The 22,647-nt window shown below is 39.7% G+C and overlaps 2 protein-coding genes across 2 annotated transcripts in view; one reads left to right on the forward strand and one right to left on the reverse strand.

Moving 5' to 3' along the window:
* Window positions 1-22,647, reverse strand: part of PRKN (parkin RBR E3 ubiquitin protein ligase) — a 1,231,166-nt gene that overhangs the window by 699,340 nt on the left and 509,179 nt on the right. The window lies entirely within an intron of this gene.
* On the forward strand, window positions 3,631-4,975 carry LOC112401647 (protein SET-like). Its single transcript, XM_024748000.1, has one exon. The coding sequence runs from the start codon at window positions 3,631-3,633 to the stop codon at window positions 4,498-4,500; it is 870 nt and encodes a 289-aa protein (XP_024603768.1). The 3' UTR covers window positions 4,501-4,975.

Below are 22,647 nucleotides of genomic sequence, written 5' to 3' on the forward strand. Positions count from 1 at the left end.
AAAGTAACTTGTTATTCAGAAGAAAAATATCTCCAGGAAAGTATCTTTAATTATCCTGGAACAATTCACCATAAGAGATATCCCCAAATGCCCCTAAAAGTTCCCAAATTGGGACAATTGTTATTTGTTTATCCAGTTTACTGAGAACTATTTGAAGCATCTGACCATGCTGGAACTTAAGGAACTATCCCTTAAGGTGGTACTTTCTGTCGAGCAGAGGTAACAAAAGGACCAAGCTAAGGAAGAGCTCTCCCAAGAATGAGTATCAGAATCCCTCCAGTAGAGAGGACAGGGTGGCTCTCGACCCACCCAATTCAACTTTGAGGGAGTATACATTACTCCAGCATTAGTTCTTTTCCCAGGCTCCAAGGAGGAGACTGTATGAGAGAAGTCTGGCTAGGTTCAAGTACTTCGCTACCAAAGCTCACAGGTTTACCCACGGAGTCTGCCACGTCTGACCATGTGAGCGCACAAGGTCTCCTTAGAGAATGGGCGAGAGCACAATCCTCTGGAGAGTGTGATGACGACATTGGACCAGGACGCTTGGCGTACAACAGCAAACAGGCCCTGGGAAGGCAGTGTGTGCCATCTACGAACGCTTGCCTAACACAGGCAGAATATTATCCTCTCAAAGGCAACCGACAAGCTTTGATTAAGTAGAGATAAAATTGTATTTAAACCATAATGGAAAAGAATATAAATATGTATTCATATAATATTATATGTATATATAAAGAATGTATATGTTTGTATAACTGAGTTGCTTTGCTGTACAGAAGAATACAACATTGTAAATCAACTATACTTCAATTTAAAAAATTCACTAAATCAACCATTATAACTGAAACATAATTTGTAATATATTATCTCCATTAGACACTTCTTCCTTGTATGCAAACATAAAACTTGTTAACATACAAAACAAACAAATACACAAATGATTCTCCCTAAATCTTAGCAACTTACAGTAAAGAAAGTTCCTCGGGCTTCCCTGGTGGCGCAGTGGTTGAGAGTCTGCCTGCCGATGCAGGGGACACGGGTTTGTGCCCCGGTCTGGGAGGATCCCACATGCCGCGGAGCGGCTGGGCCCTTGAGCCATGGCCGCTGAGCCTGCGCGTCCGGAGCCTGTGCTCCGCAACGGGAGAGGCCACGACAGTGAGAGGCCCGTGTACCGCAAAAAAAAACACTTAAATCTTAAGCAGTGTGTATTATATACTTGGCACTAACCACTCATTCACTAGTCTAAACGAAAAAACATAAAATATATTTAAAAGCATGATACTATGACTACAGTTCCTCAGGGATATTATTATTCATTTATGTTCCATCATTTCATAGAGTGAATACCGACTTAAAATTTCTCAAAGTGCCAGGCCTGTCTGTACTTTGAAGACAATTATGTCAATGTCTCTAATTTCCTGTGTATGTCATACTCTTTTCCATATGGAAGAGGCTATCAATTTTATGTCTGCGTGAAGGAGAGGAATCATAGGACATTTCACCTGTTAAATCACATCTATTTTAAAGAAAGAAATATGGCAAACACATTTTCTCTATAAAGAATGCTGTCTACCATTATTTCTCATTAATCAAATGTGATGTGTAGCTTGCTAAAAAGCCCTATAGCATTTTCCTAACAATTACAGCTCCTAATCTGTATACCATGCTGCTTCATTTTAAGGCAAAGGGACATTCTGTAAATCCATAAATACTACAGGGTATAAAGAGGGAAAAAAATATAACTTGTACTATAACTTTTAGCCAGAGAAAACAGTAACAGAGAAAAGAGAAAGACAGGTAATGCTTTCCACATCTGAGTGATAAAACGTCTGCACAGAATTCCTACTGACTATATGGGAACAGTCAGGAAATCATTCTTTTAAAAATGAGTTTTAAGCAGAACAGTAATCTAGACAAGCATCATAATACATGGCATTGCCTGGAGCGCCCCACAGCGTGGCACGATGCCTTTAGAAAGCAGAGCTCGGTCCCATAGTGCTGTCCAGGGGAGAACGTGAGTGAAAGAGGGAGTGCTGTGGACATTTGTATCCACTCCACAACAATCTACCATTGCCCCTGGTGCCCGGCATCTGCTCTGCACCCACAAAGCTGGAACTAGGCTTCACGTGCCTGCCCTCTGCAGCTACAAGCTTTGCATCCCAATTAAACCAACCCCACTGTCCTGGAAGAATAGCCCTGCTCAGTGACTGACAAACATCTAAGAATGTACGCATGTGAAACTAAGATGAAAATGAAAGAGACGTTATTTATGTGAAAGGGCATTTAAAGATGAATAAGTTATGTGAGGTTGAGAAAGTCTGCCCATTTAGAAACGGATGAGACAGTTGCTGAAGTATGGAAGACTAGTTGTGGAAATGCTAGGGCAAATCAAGTAGACATGTAACAGTTGTTATTTTACAATGGTCATAGAAAACTTGCTAATTAGTATTTATCAAAAGAATTTTTCGAGTGGACAATCTTTTTTTTTTTTTTTTTTTTTTTTGGCGGTACGCGGGCCTCTCACTGTTGTGGCCTCTCCGGTTGCGGAGCCCAGGCTCCGGACGTGCAGGCTCAGCCGCTCCGCCGCATGTGGGATCTTCCCGGACCGGGGCACGAACCCGTGTCCCCTGCATCGGCAGGCAGACTCTCAACCACTGCACCACCTGGGAAGCCCCGCACTTTTTACATGTAGAGTGTGAATGCTATGCATGGGAACGCCCTAATCTATTTGGTACTCTGGAATTTTGTTATACAACAAAAGAAATCTTAAAAAGTGACATCATTTGGAATTCAGAAATTGTATTTACACTGAAATGTTTATTACAATGAAATATAGCAGAAAGGCTTGCAAGTTATAGAACATTAGAAGCTTATGTGTCGTCTGAAGTTTTCCACCAAGTTTATGAAGACGGTGGAGGGATATTTCTACCACAAAAAAGTAACATTAATTTTTACACATAATATTAGAAACTAAGTATTTTCTATGCAATATACTCCTATGCTGGGAATTCCAGATCTTTATGTCAAAGGTCCTGGAAAATCTATTGAGGGTATCATGTCAAAACTCAAAGTTGTCAAGTATTACTAATGATACCTCTACTGTGTCCTTATACAGAAATGGTGTTATTTTGAATCTAGAGTCCAGAAGTAGACCTAAACATACATGGGTATTTGATTTTGATGAACAAAGTCAACCAAGGGGAAAGGAATGAGTGCATATCCATATAGGTATGCATACCTAACACCGTAGTAAAATTAATATGAGCTGGATCCTAAATCTAAATGGAAAAGCCACAACTATAAAACGTCTAGGAGAAAACATAGAAGAATATTTTATGACGAGATTATGCAAAGGTTTCTTTGACAGACTCTAGCAATAACTATAAAAGAGTAATAAATTTAAAATGTCTCTTCATCAAAAGATGATATAAAGAAAATGAATTAACAACCTACAGACTGTCAGAAAATAGTCATAAAACATATATCTGACAAAGTACTGGCACCTAATATATATACGAAAGATTCTGGAAAGATATACCAAACAATCCAATTAAAAAATGAGCGGAAGAGTTCTCAGAGCTCCTGGTACGAGCTTCTTCCCTTGGGTGGATTCTTGGCTTTTCTCCCAGCATGGCCCCCAAACACAAGTCTTCACTTCCACCCCAAGCAAAGAAACCGAAGAAACCGAGAAGGCCTCCTGCCTCCAGGCCAGAGGAAACGTCTGCTTCTCCGAACTTGCCGAAGGAAGAAAAGGAACAGCAAGAAGAAATTGAACACATTGATGAAGTACAAAATGAAATAGACAGACTTAACGAACAAGCCAGTGAGGAGATTTTGAAAGTAGAACAGAAATATAACAAACTCCGCCAACCATTTTTTCAGAAGAGGTCGGAATTGATCGGCAAAACCCCACATTTTTGGGTAACAACATTTGTTAACCATCCACAAGTGTCTGCACTGCTTGGGGAGGAGGACGAAGAGGCGCTGCATTATTTGACAAGAGTCGAAGTGACAGAATTTGAAGATATTAAATCAGGTTACAGAATAGATTTTCATCTTGATGAAAACCCTTACTTTGAAAATAAAGTTCTCTCCAAAGAATTTCATCTGAATGAGAGTGGTGATCCATCTTCAAAGTCCACTGAAATCAAATGGAAATCCGGAAAGGATGTGACAAAACGTTCAAGTCGAACTCAGAATAAAGCCAGCAGGAAGAGACAGCATGAGGACCCAGAAAGCTTCTTCACCTGCTTTACTGATCATTCCGATGCAGGTGCAGATGAGTTAGGAGAGGTCATCAAAGATGATATTTGGCCAAATCCATTACAGTACTACTTGGTTCTGGACACGGATGATGAGGAAAGGGAAGGAGAAGAAGATGATGATGACGATGAAGAGGAAGAAGGATTGGAAGATATTGATGAAGAAGGGGATGAGGCTGAAGGTGAAGATGATGATGAGGGGGAGGGAGGAGAGGAAGGTGAAGGAGAAGATGACTAATGGAACACTGATGGATTCCAACCTTCCTTTGTTAATTTTCTCCAGTCCCTGGGAGCAAGTTGCAGTCTTTTTTTTTTTTTTTTCTCCTTCTCCTCTTATGCTCAGTCGCCCTGTTTTTGAGGTCTCTTTTCTCCTTTATACCATGGCTCACAACTTATTTTGGGGCGAAATACCTTGAGCAGAATTCAGTGGGAAAAGAATCTCTACCCCTTTCTGTTCCAAATTCATTTTTATCCCTTCCTGTCTCAACAAAAACTTTATGGAATCAACACCACCATGCTCTGTGGGAAAAAAGAAGACCCTTCTGCTCCCTTAGCTCTGCTGGAAGCTGGAGGGTGCTAGGCCCCTGTGTAGTAGTGCATAGAATTCTAGCTTTTTTCCTCCTTTCTCTGTATATTGGGCTCAGAGATTACACTGTGTCTCTATGTGAATATGGACAGTTAGCATTTACCAATGTGTATCTGTCTACTTTCTCTTGTTTAAAAAAAGAAAAAAAAACTTTAAAAAATGGGATTATAGAAGGTCAGCAAAGGGTGGGTTTGAGATGTTTGGGTGGGTTAAGTGGGCATTTTGACAACATGCCTTCTCCTTTGGCATGTTTAATTGTGATGTTTAATGGACATCCTTGCAGTTTAAGATGACACTTTTAAAATAAAAGTCTCCTAATGAAAAAAAAAATGAGCGGAAGATCGAAATAGACATTTCACCAAGGAAGACATACAGATGGACAAGAGGCACATGAAAAGACACTCAACATCACTAATTATTAGAGAAATGCAAATCAAAGCTACAATGAGGTTTCACCTCATGCCGGTCAGAATGGCCATTATCAAAACATCTAGAAACAATAAATGCTGGAGAGGGATGGGGCAAAGTGAGTGTAGCATTGACATATATACTATACCGAATGTAAAATAGCTAGTGGGAAACAGCAGCATAGCAAAGGGAGATCAGCTTGGTGCCTTGAGATGACTTAGAGGGGTGGGATAGGGGGGATGGGAGGGAGGCTCAAGAGGGAGGGGATATGGGGACATAGGTCTGCATATGGCTGATTCACTTTGGTGTACAACAGAAACTAACACAGTGTTGTGAAGCAATTATATTCCAGTAAAGATCTATTAAAAAAATATATATACATACTTAAAAAAAGCAAATGATACACAAGTATTGAACTCTACATAGTGGTGTTCATTATGTAGCAATGTATTTAGAGATGACGTGTAATCATGTCTCTAATTTACTTTAAAATGCCTCAAAACCAAGATAGATTGGTAAGTGATTAGAGATAGATAGATGGATATTTAGGTAACAAAGAAAGTACAATAAAATATTAATTGCAGAATCTAGGTCCTGTGTATATGAATGTTCACTGAACAATTCTTTCAACTTTTCTGTATATTTGAAAGTTTTCAAAATATAGTTTTGAAAAAAAAGTCCACACGTCCAGGAACCACTGATCTACAGTACCAGGACTCAGCTGTTATCCTCTGATAAATGACTTTCCCCCAGAAAGGAAATGCTTGTTCTCTTCCCTCTGGATCCCTCCACTGCACAGCTTCTCACACTCTTGTCCATTCCATATCCAACCTTATTTCCTTGTTTCACAAGGAAAAGAAGCAGCCTTATTTTTCTGAAAGCAGATTAGGCTAAGGGGCACATTACACTTTACGGCAGTGATGCTAGTAATTTTCACTTCAAAGGACTGTTATTTGGATCCTGTTTGCTCAGTTTCCCAGTTTATCTCATAGCCTTGCCATTCTATTCAATTTGACTGAAATTAATACTGCTTTAGTTGGTCCTGCTTCACCATACCAAAATAAGACAGAATGGAACTAACAACAGACATTTTTATTCTACACAAAAATGTCTGATCACTTTAACATTACTATTTTAGGTACACTTAACCCTTAAAACCAAGTATCAGGTTTAGACTTGCAGATTTGATTCATGAAAGCCCTCAAATAGAGCTCAGACTGGACATGCAGGGACTGACCCTGATTTTCACTCTCCTTGGATTATTTTAATTTTTTTTTAAATTAAAGAAAACAAATGACCAGCTTTACATCACTGTTATTTGCATCAGTGAATATCTACAACTGTTTCTCTTCTTAGAAATCCTTTAAAATGCGCCATTTCTGATGTCGACCTTGCCCTCTGCAACGTACTCCTACTGGAACAGGAACAACGTCAACATCTACAATGTAAGCCATTTCTAACTTAACTGGTCTAGAGTTCGTAAGAAATAGTCAGCTTTCACTGGAACCAGACCCAGAACAAATCTGTGTGTGGAAAAGTAGGTGTTAAAGTCCCCTTTGTCTTCAAAAGATTGGTTTTATATGATTTTAGTATGTAGTTTTGGTATGATTTAAGCTAATAAAACTGTATGCTTCCTTCTGGAGCTGCACACATTTAGAAACTAGCTGGTTCATTTCATTTGATATATACTTCACTGTGAATGACTGAGTAAATGAGGTCTTAAGACTTAGGGACTCAAATCTTTGCATATATGCAGAACACTAAGTACTGTGAAATGCTGCTCAGGATGGCAAAGACTGAGGTTTAGTTGCATTGACAGCAAGTAAAATCTAGATCTTCTGAGAACTAAAGTCTATGTTTCAATAGGTTTAACAACTTCAGTTGAAAGCACATTTTAAAAATTGATACTCATAAAAAGCCCAGCAAAAAAGAAGCTATTTATAAATCAAGCCTCTGAAACAAGAATATAGAAACCCCCAAAATATCTTATATAATTATTCATTTTTTAAAAAGGTGATTATGACAACATGCAGACATGAATAAGAAAAATACACTGAAGGGAAAAAATGCAATAACCCCAAAGAAACCTAAATATATTTTACGGAAAAGAGTAGAAAAGACTGTGCATAAAGACGAACAAGAGAAGTAATTAGCTTGTCTATCTGGGAGAAGAAAAAGGTTACTGTAGCTTTCTATGCACGGGAAGCTAGACCAAGTGTGAAGGGAGAACCTCACAGTGTGAAGAGCTAAATATAACCTAGAAATCCCATCTCCTGGTACACTGCAGAGTTCCTTAAAAAAGGCTTCTGAATGTAAAGAGAGAGAGAGAGGGAAAAAAAAAAGAGGTTTAAGGATTATGAAACAGAGGAAGAAAGCCAAGTGGGACACCATGATGACTGAGGTGATGATTCTCTCCAGAACGAGGAAGTGTGGCTGAGAGCCTAAGTGAGTTCCTTCTTAGTGTTTACAGACGGAGATTAATTGTTCCCTAATCTGAACTCTACAATGTGCAGGTCGGAAATGCTTCTTCATGGAGTGTTCAATACCAAGGCCTCCCAACTAGACCAATGACTATGTTAAATGTCCATCCATCTTTTAGGGCAAAAAGGCAATCATCCAAGAGAGCTGAAAAGATGTGGGAAAAAAATTGGGAAGTTATTGACCAAATGTACGACCCTCTCAATACAGCTAGCCACTGTGTGAAAGAACGGGTTGGTACACATATTGTTCTTAGGTTTTAAAATGTTCTATAGCAGGACCAGGGGGTTACACTACAGCGCATCACTTTCAATAGTTTTGCCAAAAATCTGGTGAAGAATAATCAACTGGGGCAACGCATGGTTTTTCAAAGAAAGGCAAAACCCTCCAACAAGAAGTGTATTTCCTCATGAATTAAGTTAATAGTGCTCTTCAACCATTTAATAAAATATTTATTGAGTACCTTGCATTGTTGTCAGTGTCAAGGTACAAGGGAAACAGCTGTAAATAGGAGACACACTCTGCTCTAGTAGGAGGAAACAGATCATCTCAACAAATTAACAAGACAATTTCAGCTAATCATAAATGATACCAAAATATAAAAAAGTGTTAAAAAGTAATTGAAGGAGATACTTTAAAACAGGTGACCAAAAACACTTCTCTGAGAAAGTGATATTGAAGTTGGTCATAGAGTGATGAAGAGGTGCTGCCCATTCCAAGGTCTGAGGGAAGGCATTTCAGGCAGGGTACCTCATGCAGAGACCCCCGAGGAGGGAATGAGCTTCTGAGGTGGAAGAACAGAAGGAAGGACAGTTGCGGTTGGAAAGAGCGAGCAAAGGAATGCTTGGTTATAAGATTTATTCATTCACATCTATTTCTAGCACTTACCAAGGGCCATACTGTGTTCCAGATACTGAAGGTATGGAAGTGAACAACACTGACCAAATCCTTTCCCACATGAAGCTGAGCTTCCAGTGGAATCTCTGGTGGGATCTGAGAAGAGGACGAGGCTAGATCATCGGGGTTGGGGTTTCTGCACCACAATACGAGTTTGAATATTTTGCCAAGTGACTGTGATTCTACCACAGCTCTCAGGGACAAATGAAGGCAAGCTGTGAAAGTGAAAGGGTCTACTTGACAACATTAGAAAAACTCATATCTGTGGCCAAAAGGTCCACTTTGCTGAAAGCCAGGCCCTGGGATTAATTAAAAGCATTGCTGATTACACAGGACCCTCTGCTCTGGAGGAGTTGGTAACCCGTCTTTAGCAGAAGTGCTCATACTACAGATGAGAGTTTGCTTTTCTTGACATCAATGCCTCTGCCAGCTCCACTATTCAAGCACCCTCAGAATGCCTGCTTTACCAAAACGAGATCACATATGCCATTGCATGGAATCGAAGAACTCTTTTAATGGTGAAGGAAATGGAACAGGGGGAAGTAGGATGAAAGATTTCATTGATTCAATTCTATGCTGTATCACATGAAAGCAGCCAACCGAATAGGATGTTGGAAGGGTCTATCTAATAGTTAAGGGACAGGCTGGGTACTCCTAAGATACTGTATATTCATTGAGCCAATGACTGACACATGATGTTGTGTCACCAAAAACTAGAATAAAAAGGTCTGGGCAACAAGAGGTCAAAATGGAATTGTCCCCTCTCACCATGATTCCTAGTGACTGACTTAACAGAATTTATGCTTCTCATCCACTCGAGTCTCGGCACTGCTTATGAGAGGTCCTGGTTCCTGAGCTAGGATAGAGTAAGGACTCAACTGAACCTGAAGTTATGATAACTACCTGGTCATTTAGAGCTCTGCCTGCAGCAGGAAAAGAAATGAGTCACTATACTGGGAGAAATGATCAGCCCTGAGAACCATGAGAAACTAGGATTGCTTCTACATAATGGCGTCATGACAGAGTATATCTGGAACCTGGGGATTCATTGCGCATCTGTGGATAATTATATATGGTAGTAACAGTAAATACTCAACTGAAGGCTACCATAGCCTGTTAAGGGCTTGGACACTCAGGAATGGAGGCCTGAGTCATGCACCAAGTGAGAAAGCTTCCAGCTAAAGTGTTGGCTGAGGTTGAAGGAAATCTACAATGGGGATGTTGAAGATTATTGATGAATATGAATTATGGCCTTAGTCCAGGTACAACAGTGGGGACTTCCACGCCTCCTATCTTAAATCTATTTTTAGGGATTGCAACAGGCTACTCCCTTGAAAACCATCAGTGACAAAGTGGTCTTAATGTGGAGCCCAGGAGAACTGAGCAGTATAAGGGGTGGACTTCAGGAGATGCTCTTTTGTGCCCCATGCCATATCCCCATGGTCCAATTTATTTCAGTTTAGCTTGGTACACAGCTTTTGGCACACTCCCAGTATCCTATCTCAAGAGCCCCAGGGAATCTCAGAGCTTCCATGCTTCAGGGCTTTCTCTGAAGCCACAGCCTGGCTGGAAGCATAGCCCCAAGAAGCCAAAAGCAATCTTTAACCAACAGAGTGTAGGGATTGGTAGATAAATGCTCCAGCTTCCCATCTTTTGGAGGGACAATTCTGCAGGCATTTTCCATGGTTTCTCAGATTCCTACTGAGATTGTGCCCCAGCTGTCCAGCGCACTGCAAGCTCAACTACCCACTCTGTCCTGGCTTTCTTTCCTTCCCTGTCTCACTTTCCCAGCTCCTCACCGTGATTCCCAGCATCACCTCCTGAATGAACCATTGGGACACTAGGTCTCAGGCTCTGTTTTTAGAAAAATCAAACAAAGATAGTGTCTTCGGGGCTAGCATGCATACTGTTGACTTAAATTATATATATATATATATATATAAAACCACTTAATCACATTTAAATAATACAGACAGACACACACACACACACACAATGTGAGAGCTGCGAGTTAAGTTTTATTTGGGGCAAAATAAGGACTGCAGCCCAGGACACAGTGTTTCAGATAACTCTGAGAAACTGCTCCTAGGAGGCGAGGGGAGGGGCCACGTTACATAGAAGTTTTGCAACAAAGGACAGGTAATCGGAACTTCAAAAGATTATTGTTAATGAAAGAAGACCAGACATCTCAAGTTAAGGAATTTAGCGCTTTTCTATGTATGGGAAGATGCAAGAGTCTTGGCTCACTGAAATCATTCCTTTGAATATGCACCTCAGCCATCTAGGGCCAGTATCTTGAAACATCCTGAGTTTCCTCAGGGCTCACCGCAGGGAGTGGCTGCAGTCTGATGGCTGCTAGATGGCAGGCATCCTTTTCAGTCCTGAGTTTCCTGGGCTCACATTGGAGGGGCTGCAATCATTGATGACTCTGACATCCTTTGTTTATTGATACGGCAGGAAATATTTCATTTCTCAATACATTAAACTGTATCAAGAATGGACCAAGGAGGAACCAAGCTGATGAGTGGCCTACAGTGACATGTTAGGAAATTAAAGAAAATGTATGGCTAAGTTCTAGCACTGTTAAATGCAAGGTGCAGAGTTCTGAGGATTAAAAGACAAAAATAAAAACTGTATATGTAAAATGAAGAGTCCAAAAGATCTGCTGTGAGGAAGGTAAGGGAATCTGAAAGTTCCCACAGAATATTCTCTGAAGAAACAGTCCCCCACCAATGAGCAACTTCAATCAAAGCAGCCATCAAAACTATAGGAAACAGTCAGAAGTGTTTTGGATATACAATTTAAAAAAATTAACCCACTCTTACATGAGACATTGGAATGTTGACATTTGCAAAGCTTTTGTCAGCTGTCACGCAAATGGACACTGGAGCTGGAACTAGAGCCTGGAGTTGACTCTTGGCCCAACAGGTACTTTCTGTGTGACCTTGGATGACCACTCTGTGCCCGGGTCTCTTTCATCTGTAAAAAACAGACTATTGAAAGAGCACCTTCATCGGAGTAAATGCTATTTCAATTTTGCCTATTGTTTTTATTATTGCTTGGCAAATACCAAGGAATATCGAATGGAACTAGTGACTGATTAGAAATTGAAACTGCAGGAAAATTAGAGATCTGGCAAGTTGACATGTACTGTATGAACTGAGAGAAAAAAAATAATTTTCAGAAAATAATCAGCATCTTGAACAAAGTGAACTTTGACTTATTTCCCAATTCTGAAATAGAAAGCTAGGAGGGCATTTTTTTTTCCAAAACAAGTAAAATTAGGATAACTAAGATTAAGCGTTTCATATAATAGTGAGAAATGTATGAAATCCATTTCTCCAAAGAGGTGGCAGGGACTTAATCAGCGTTTGTAAAATTCTGGGAAAGTAAGTCATGGAATACACTAAAGGGATGAGATCTACCAAGACTGAGCTTGGTAAAGGGTCTTAATGAGGCAAGTCACCAACGATGGTCCTTGTTGATTCTGCTCGTTGTCTTATTTAATTTTTCATGATCGTGCCATGAATAACTTCATGAGATACAGAATGTATTTAAAGAAAGAGCATTAATAATAGCTTTTCATTTCAGACAGAAGGATCATTAAATAAAAAATGCATACTTTCACCAATTCAACAGACATTTGTTGAGATGTAATCAAAAATGAAAGGATGTCTTTGAAGACAAAATTGCTCAAAGGTTAGGGGTAATCTGCTCTTGCTATTAGTAAAATTCAAGGGCCATTATAGGGAGAAGTAAAATTATAATATCAATCAGAAAATAAAATTTCTGATATTTTCAAAGGAACCAACAGAATAAAGAATAAAGTTGCATATCCTTTTTTTCCTCCAAAATCTTTATTCAACAGAAGTTATAATAATAGGCTTCAAAGTAGAATCTAGGAGACACATTGTTACATTACTCTTGTTTCACTTATCAGTATCGTGATGCTATCAAGAAAGAAAATTGAAATAACCAGTGACGTTTACCAAACAGTATGCTCGTTCCTGTCATCTCTATCAAATAATATCAAGGAATGATATAACTTCATCAGCTTTAATGGTCATATCTGTGAAGCTAAAGACAGTGTATAAATGGTTGACTTGTGGACAAAGAGAAAACATGAAATACCAAAATAGCTTGCTGGCTGGGTGTGACGCTCCGACTGGCAAGTTTCCTCACGGACTGGCCTTCTTCAATCAGCACCATATCCTACAGGTACTATCCTTGCTTCTTGTAATGATTATGTCACCTTTATAGTTGAAAGCACATGAAAAGATCTCATCCATGTGTCCCTCAAGAACCTGGAAGCACTGACCAGTCTGAGCATCCAGGTTCTAGCTGTTTTGTCAGAGCTGCCAGTGAGAAGACGGTTCCCTTGGGGGTTGAAAGAAATCTTTGAAATTTCACCTTCATGGCCTTCCAATTCAGTAATGCATTTTCTTGTGGCTGCACTGAAAACTCTTGCTGTTCCTGCTAGTGTTGGAACACTAACTCCTGCAGAGGCAGGGGGGCGGCTGTGGCTCACTGCCGGGACAAGGACATACGCACATCCTTATAAGACAAATTTCTTCCTCTCCCTATTTCTTCAAGTATGCTGACTTGAAAAATGGCTGCAAAAACTACTGACCCTTTCTATCAGCAAGTAGCAATGCTTTATCATAGGTACAGGCTTAGAAAATGATTAGGTACAATTAAAGTTGAGTATTCCTACAAAATCCAAGACAGTGTATTGCTTTTTTTTTTAAGTTTTTTCTGCCTAGTGTTCCATCACTAATAATAGAAGAACTAAATTTGGAGCTCACATTGGCTACTTGAAAACTTACTTGTAATCTTGCATTATGTATAGAACTTGCCCATGGTTTAAAAATAAAAGGGGAATACAGACATTTGCAAGGTAAACTCATCCATTTCATCCATTATTCTAATCTGTTTTACAAAGATCAAAGCACAATTTGGAGAACAAAATAAGTGACAGAAAAATTGCAGAAGTATGTCAATAACAGTGATGTTTCAGAGATCCAGGAGACTAGCAACTAATATGATCATTATCCTTCATCTCTCTAGATATTACATTATCACTACTCATGTTATTATAGATGATATGTATTTCTATTTTCTTGGAAGGTTCTTTTCTGGCCACCCAGATTCCTCAGTTCTATACCTCACTATACTAGTGAGAAGGTACACAAGGGTAAAGAACAGCTAAGTATTAGAAAGATAGGGGTCCTTAAAAAAAGGATGGAGGCAAAAAAAAAATTGCCATATTTCCCTGTTTTGGTTTGTTTCTTTGGTCTGTTGTTTTTTTGGTGGGATTTCCTTGTTGCTGTTGATGATTTATTTTTGTTGTTTTGACTTGTTCCCTGCAGAGTTTGGGGTTATCTGAAAATCTTGTACAAAGAAGACAGCATTCTTTCAAAGTGATTGTCTTTTCTTCAAAGAACTTGCCTTTGAAACTAAGAGTGAGACCCCCAGGAAATGCCTCTGGACTTGAACAATGAGGAAGAGGCTGAAGGAGAAGGGTGACTTATTTACCTCTCCATGGCTCTCAAAATACTTAATGTATTTTCCGCAATTATGTGTCTCTGATGAATTTAAGGAGCCACTTTAACGGGTGGTTTGTTTGACAAGAAGACATTTCAGACGGTCAAAAGTAAGGTTTTATGAATTTTAGATTTTGATATTCATTAATATCCCCTCCCAAAGATTTCCTCATTCCCAAATTAGTAATAAATGTGCCTACTTGCACCCAGAGAATTATAATAAAGAAACGAATGAATGAGTGAATGAATGGATGAGTAAAATTAATTGTTAAAAAACTTCCTTTCCATTTTGTTGACCTGATAATTCAGAATTTGGTAAAACCTCATCTGCTCAGATTCCATAGTGTCTAAACTTAAGTTTATAGATGAGAAAGAACACTGGCTTCAGAGTCAGAAAGCTAGGACAAAGGCCCAGTTTTGCCTAGTTTTTGTTTCGTTTTTCTTTAGCTAAAGGACTTTAGGTAAATCATTTAACATTTCTGTGCATTAATTTCTTCATCTGTTCCGTGAAACAGACCAGTTGATTTCTTAGTTCTCATTTTGTGTCAAGATTCTATAATTATAGACCATTAGGAAAGTCACCATTAAGTTTCATTTTACCAACTAGCTCAAGTTACTGTGATTCTATATGGCGATATCAAAAATATTTTAAGGTTTTTTTATAAAGAGCACATATTAATATTTTTTTAAATTATCAACTTTTTACATAAGAAACCACGAGACTCCCCAAATATTCAGGCACAAACTGTAAATGTACAAACAATCTCTGATTTTCTTCTGTTTCATCATATCATAGATATGGTATAGCCGATGGGCATGGCCTCACTAGATGAAAGATACACAGTGATATTCCGGAGTAGGTGTTGGTTTAATATTTTTAATTTTAGATCTCTTCTCTAGACTAAAATTGTTCAGAGACATGAGGCCTTAACACATATGCCAGTTTCAATGACTCAGTTGTTATCTCTGTATTTTCTTCCAGAAAAGTAGAAGTTCTGTGAAATTTCTACTAACTATTCCTTTTGATTTTCCATTTTCTATTAGGTAAAAGGTTCCAGCTGCTTCACCATTTTCACATTTTCGGTACCTAAGAGGACATGGGGGGAAATAGCAACAAAATAGGTGGGGATGGCATTCTGATACTAGAGTGCAGTTAAAGGTGAGGGGGAAAAAAACAACTACCCAACAGGATGTCCTCCAGAAGGAAAATGATTTTATCGCATGACTGCCTACCTCATTAAAAAGTGAAATTCACCACTCTCCATTTCTGCGGTGCGGGAGCCTTCATCTGCTATACAGGAAAGCAATTCCATAGGTTTACTGTAACAGCTCTTACCATGAATCTATCAAATATTTTGTTTCCACTTTTTACCTCTCTTTCTCTCTGTCTCTATGTCCTTCTGAGGCAATTGCAAAAGAGAGATGAAAGATTCTGTTTCCTAACTCTTTCATTAGTTACTTATTTACACCTGCTATGGGGAAGAAGATTGTGGGAAATTGAGAGCAATTCACGCACCAGTATTTTAAGATCCTGCCCGTAAATGGTGCTGCTACAGAAACACATCTTCCCATAGGTACTAATTAAAAAGCAATAAGTTCACTTGAGTAGCAGTTTTCTTCTATTTCTTTTCCTCTGTACCAGACGTGCTCCTTTTCACTTTAATTGGAACATTATCCCCGCTCAAAAACAAAACAAACAAAATACACTAAAGGAAGACTGGGAATAATGTTAGCTAACAACTTGGAAAGACATTTTCCCCCATTAAACCTGCTGCACTGTTGGAAAACACTAGCGTATAGCAGGTTTCACATCCCTGAAATATTAGATAATAGGTATTTCTGAGGACAGACTACAGGAGCCTGTGACAAATTAGCTTGGCCTCTACCTCCATGGGCATTATGAAGCATTTCTAGATGCTGGTCAGAATTAAAGGTGGAAACGTTTTAGTGGCACTACATCTGTGTTTATCACGTGACTTTACTTCCGGGTCACAAAGAGGGAAGGAAATTACAAATGGCACCTGGGCAGCAGAATGCTTTAGAATATAAGAGCCCTGAATGGTTGCCATGTGTTAAGATAAAATTTAGCACAAAGTTTATATTCAATACGTTTAATAAGGAAGGTTAAAAAAAAAAAAACAGAAAGAAACTAGTCATAATAAGGAGGAACATAAGAAAATAACATTATTAATTCACTTTAATTAATAAATTATTGAACATCTATGAAAGATTCAATGTTAGCTGCTGGAGGATTCAAAGATGTATTGAGTATGATTCCTTTAAGAGTTTACAAGGTCGTGGCATCCAGATGGTAATTTTGAATGAAATGATTACCCCTTGCTGGTCTGGAGCTGGGAACATACAGGATGGTGCTGTGAACTCCAAAGGAAATACCTCCAAGATTACATTACAACAACGGTGTATACCATGGTTGAGTGAGAAGAACCAAGTAGGGGTGTGAAGCAGCTGGGAGGAGGAGGATGGAAGAAACGGATGACCCAGGTGAAGATTTACTCAACCCTAATGCAACTTTCAGAGCAAATCGCCCTGGGAAACAGTCCACTGGGAAAAATTTCACTGCTAAGCCAACATAGACTAGCGATTCTTAACTAGAGGCTACAGTATAACATAGTGTAAATAAGATTTAAGAGTGTGGGATAGAGGCTTGCGACCGACCGACTGCCTGAGTGGTTGAAATCCTTCTTACTATTTAACTGATGGGAGGCCCCGAACAAGTACCTCTCTGTGCTTTCCACTTCTCACCAGTAAAACAGGGAGATAACTGTATCTCTTGAAGGACTGAAGGAAGAATGTAACATACGCAATGCTGAGGAAAGTGCCTGGTGTTCAGTAAGAGGGCAGTGCCTTTTAGCTTTTGTCCTGTTCCTCCACACACGTCGTATCAGATTTCCTGAGCTCCTACCTCCAGTGTCCCTCACCCATTATTCTCCACCTCAGCCATGTTTCCATAACTAGCACGATTTATAACTTTGCTGGTCCGCTAGACACAACGTTTACTCATTTTACCTACCTGTGTACTTGCTGGTTTTGTACTTGTCTTCCTTATAATATAAGCCCTATGAGGATACAGACTGGCCTATGTTTGGTGTCTGAAACATAGGTGCTCAATAAATATTTGTTAAACCATTACAAATGATGATGATGATAGCTTGCCATGACATAGCTCTTTTTTCGTGCTAGCCAGTATTCTCCAAAATTTAAATACAGTAGTATTCTTTATTCTTACAGCAACCCTAAGACACCTACCTCATAGGTAGGTAACTTACTGTCCCCATTTTACAGATGAGTACAGGAAGGTTAGAAAACTTGCCCAAAGTCACATGGTAAGTAGCAGAACTGAGTGGTAAACTCAGCAGTCTGGCTCTCAAAATCTATTTTCTTAGTCATTAAGCTACCTGGCTCTAAATGATCAAATGACAGAAAAGAACAGGGTGCTGCCTGGGGGGCTGACCAGCTAGAGAGCAGAAATGACCCCCAGTTACCAAGAGATGGGAGAAAGGCAGATGTTAGGATATATACATAAAAAATGAATGGCCTGCCAATTACCTGTCTGAATCTTGCTCCTTCATCCATTAGAGCCAGGTGGGTCCAAAGCCTGAATTCTGGACACAGACTGACTGTGTTTGAATTCTGGCTCTTAGTAGCAGTTCAACGCTATACAAGTTATTTATTCTTTTTGCTCCTCAGTTTCCTCACCTGGAAAATGGGGATTATGAAGTACGTACCTCATAGATTTGTGATGAGAACTAAGTGAGAGAACAGTGCTTGGGACAAATGGACCTCGTACAATTCTCAATCTGAATGCTCTGGTCCTTTGGTCTAGTCTGTTAGTTATGGACTTTGCCTTCCAGACGTGTCAGGTTTCTATCCTTGGAAATTAATCCATGTCTGCACTCAGATGCAGAAATATTGAAGGGGCAGAAAGGAAGCGGATGCACGCAGTGAAGGGTAGCATGCTCAAGAAACTGAACCGGTTGAAGACAGCTAAGTGCAGAGCTGAGCTCTTGGCTGGGCTTTGATCCCCGATTGTAAGGTCTAAAGAGTAAGAAAGGGGGCATCATGGGCATGAAAGATTCACCCAGGCCAGGGACTGAGCAGGAACACACAGAAGTGGACTGGCAGTGAGATCCAGGGTCTGGACACCGCAGACGCCAGGGGAGTGGATTGGTCTGAGGATGGGGGCGGGGTCTGGGGTGGGTGGGCAGCTAATATCTCCTCCTTTCTACAGGCCTGTTGTTTGCTGTTCTCTCTCAGGATCAACACAGGACACTGGACCTCCTCCTGCGTCATGCTTTCTTTAATTCTAAACCCTCTATGTCCTAGGGTCCTTTACAACTCACCTCTAACAGGCCTATGCACAGGCCTTCCTGCAAATGTTGCCCCCAAACTTAGAACTCCCCTGTCCTCTGCCCCTAACATTGTGCGATCTATATCTCCCCATCAACCTCTAACTCTGGACCGTAACACCTTGTAGAAGACCTAAGGGATAAATTTTGCCACCATGGTTAATGTGGGGTACCTTACTGTTTTTAATAACTAAAGATTTGAAATGACAACTCCAGAAAGACTAATATAGCCTTCCCTGGCGGTAACCTTTGATATCAGTGGGCAGCCAAATGTATAGTAGGTCCTTGACATTTTGAAGTAGCTCTTTGGATGCAGCTTTAAAAATAAATAAAGACAACAATCTGATTGAATTGTTCTGACACAGCCTCAGGGAAGTCTGGCCTATGAGCACTGTTTTATTTTTACCAAGAATGTGTGAATTAGAAGCACCCATCTCCTCCCTCGTCCTCATCTTGCACTAATCAAGAGGGAAGGAAGGGCTGATAAGCCCTCTGGGGGCAAACTGCTTGAGTTCAAATTCTGGTTCTGTCTCTGTCTAGCTGTAATTTGGGGGAAATTAGTTCCTTCATCAGTAAAACAGAAATACAATATTACCCTTTAGGGTTGTGAGAAACAAATGAGAAAATGAGTACAGAGTACTCGGCCAGGGTAAATGCCCAATAAGGGTTAGTTATTCTTATCAGCATTAGTTATTCTCTTCACCATTATCAATCTATGAGATGGAGTCTACTATACTTAGCACTTGGAAATAAACCACATTTATAGATTTTTGTGTGTCATTTTTTTAAGCACCAACATATATCCTGCTCTATGCATAATGCTTATAATTTAGAGTAAAAGTTATAAGGGAAGAGGGCAGTGAGAAATAAAATATAATGAGCAATCATTGAACAAATAAACTGCATCTACTTTTTAAGTGCACTTTGCATACAGTTTAAAGTTAGAAATACTGAAGTTATATGATTTAAAATATGCTTGAGAAAGGAGATGGGCTGCCCAAAATGATGCTTTTATTTTAAGAAATACTTTCATATATGGAAAATCTGTATCTTTGTATTTACTGATGCAGAGCTGCTTTTACACTTTGATCCCTTCCCATCAGCATACAGAAAATAACATTTATTTACACATTAAATAAGAGTTAGCCGAATGGCAAGTGCCTGGCCTCACCTCTATCCACACAAACTCATATACCTATGAGCATCTTACCTTCGGGCTTGGGTGCACACCTAAACAGTAACTTGTTTTTAAAAATCCATGGATTCAATATTCTATTTTACTTAACCTGGGTTTTCCTCATTCTAGACACCTTAAGTCTGGTATTAAAACACAGCTCTTCCCATAATATGAAACTCATGGTATTTTAAAGGTATCTGACTTCTCAGGTTAGCATACGCTTTATCTCATCATTTACCCAGATCACTACGAGCTTTCCTTCACATCAGAGTTCTGATCAATTCTGTATCCTTGTTCAAAGCATGTTTCTTATTTTTCACCTCTAGTTGGGTGTTCATTCCCTTGTTCTTTGTTCTTGTTCATTTCACACACAACTAGTCCCATCATATGAAACACATCCTTATCCAATCTGTTATGTTTCACAAATGAATCTTCCAAACAGAAAGAAAGTCATTGTGTCCTTCCAAGTTCAGAAATGTTAACTGCAGGCACTTGAAGCTAAATTAAAGGCTAATCATTGTCTAACATTTTGGACCATTTCAGATGCAAAACAAAACTGTGATATAGCTGGAGAGGTGCTGAGAGTCTGAGGATAACTCAGAAGTTATATAACTTCTTGAGGCATATTTTTCTACCTATGAGGCTCTAAGCTCTCTACTGAAGAGACAAGGGAGACTTCACAGGATGTTGATTTCAAACTCAATTATTCTTCAGCCCACGAGGGTATTAATCAGAGCTATAGTTTCAAGGAACAGAAACCATCTCTGGCTATGTTATGTCACGTGGGAAATTACGTTGGTGCAATGGTAGCCTTTAAGTCTACCTCCAGGCAAGTTATCCCAGAGGCCACAGAGAAGACTCTCAGACCAAATTAAAATGCTTGAATCACATGGTTTTAAAAATCAATTTAAAACACAGTTTGAGAAGCAAAGGGAAAGATATAAACACACACACACACACACACACACACACACACACACACACACACACGTTTAGGATAGGATGCAGACAGGATGGGACCCACAGGCAGAAGGTGCCCTGGGCCAAAGACACACACTTGCTCTATCAGAGAGACAAAGGGGCAAGGTACATCTGAATACAGATTTAGCCTGTTAATTAGCCTGATGAACAACCATGGATTCTGTGTTTTCTGGGCAGGGGAAACATGGGTCCAGAGTGGACATCACCAATGGGTGACCAATTTAGACTTCCTGACCATTAAGTGTTGATGTCTATTTAGTGCTTCTGAATATTTAGTGCCTCATATTTTCTTGTCTCACATATATTTAGGACCCAGATGCCTCATAAATATTGGGTATCTCCTGGTCCTTCCACCCCTGTCCATGTTGAACACACGCATGCTCCACTTGCTAACTGCACATAATGTACTCAACACATGCTGTGAATTCCGTCTTCTAGTTGCTTAAAACCCCCTAAAAGTTTTTGTCTATGTTCTACAAACTTATTTATGTAATAGAGTTGAATACCCAGAAAAGCAACTGCCAATTGCTCGCTGCATAAAGGAAACACAGTGAAAGGATGTTGAGAATCCAGAGAATCTCTGAGAAACTGGAGAACAGGGAACACAGAAGACTAGGCAGTACGAACCAAGGGAAAAGTCATGCTTCAGAAGGAGTCTGGTATCTTTACCAACGCCACTGCAGAGGCAAAAAACGTCAGTGTCCCCATGTTGCCGTATCAATCACTGAAGATTCAGGTTCCAGGAGTGACCTTTAAACAACAGAACCCCCGTTTCATTCCTGCTCCTGGATGTACCAACACTGAGAGGAGAAGAATTCTGGCCCAGCGGATTCCACAATGGGGGATGGCCAGGGCCTCTCAAGGCTACATAAACCAGAGCATTTTCAAAGGGAGATGTAGACACCAGACAAATGATAAATGTCCCAAACAGAGAGCACTTAACCGTGATTCCTGTTTAATATCTCATAGAGGCTAATGACTTTAAAAACCATCTACATGCTGATGAACTGAAATTTATCTCAGTTTATATCATATGTATCAGCCAAACGAACATTTATTAGGCTTCTGTAAAGTAAATATTCACAGCAGTTTCAATTCCCCACACACAAAGAAATCTGCTATTCTTCCAGTCTTCCTAATCCTAGTAAGTGACACAACTATCTACTCACTCAGGCAAAAATAAGTAATTAAATACATAACAAAACTACGCATCTTTGGCATCATGTTTATATCTCTCTTTCTCTCATATCCCACATCAAGCCCTTGGGCAAATCTTAATCACTCTACTTCAAAACATATCCCATAACCAAGTTCTCCCGCCCTATCTAATGCTGCACTCCCAATCACACTCTTTCCCTTTCCTTTTATCAAGCATTTACCTGAACCACTTATTGCTGTTATCCATTATATATCTTTTGGTTTATTTTCTATATTCCCCACGTAATAATTTAAAAGCCATGAGAACAGGTGGTTTTGTTTATTGTCTTTTTTTTAAAATCTGTTATAGCCCTGGCAACTAGAAAGGCATGTAGTAGATGCTTTATAAAATGTATTGTGTGAATATAGGATATAGCTGTACAATTACATTGTATCTATTGTAAAACAATGCCTTGGCAATCATAGGTAAAAAAAAAAAAAAAATCAAACTAAAGAACATTAGCCTCATAGTCTATGGCTGTGGAAGACACTTCCATGCAGGTGTGTTCAACGGGATGGGGATTGGGGGCTTTCTTCCAAGTACAGCTCAGCACACAGGCAACCCATGACCTGCAGAGACCCAAGGCAACTGGGCCTCTAGGACTTAAGCTCATCAGTTGGGATAGAGTGGAGATGAAGGGTCAGGGTGGTAGGCCTCTGGTCCACCGTGCCATGCTGCTATAATAGCAAAACTGGCCCCTCACCTCTGCTTACTTATACCTGGGAAGGAACTGGCACTTCTCCAATCATA

Source organism: Neophocaena asiaeorientalis, unplaced genomic scaffold, assembly GCF_003031525.2.
Source record: "Neophocaena asiaeorientalis asiaeorientalis breed wild unplaced genomic scaffold, Neophocaena_asiaeorientalis_V1.1 scaffold123, whole genome shotgun sequence".
Lineage (NCBI taxonomy): Eukaryota > Metazoa > Chordata > Mammalia > Artiodactyla > Phocoenidae > Neophocaena > Neophocaena asiaeorientalis.

What these genes read in the sequence shown, in the direction of transcription:
- LOC112401647 (XM_024748000.1), top strand. Translation starts at nt 3,631, where the DNA reads ATGGCCCCCAAACACAAGTCTTCACTTCCACCCCAAGCAAAGAAACCG.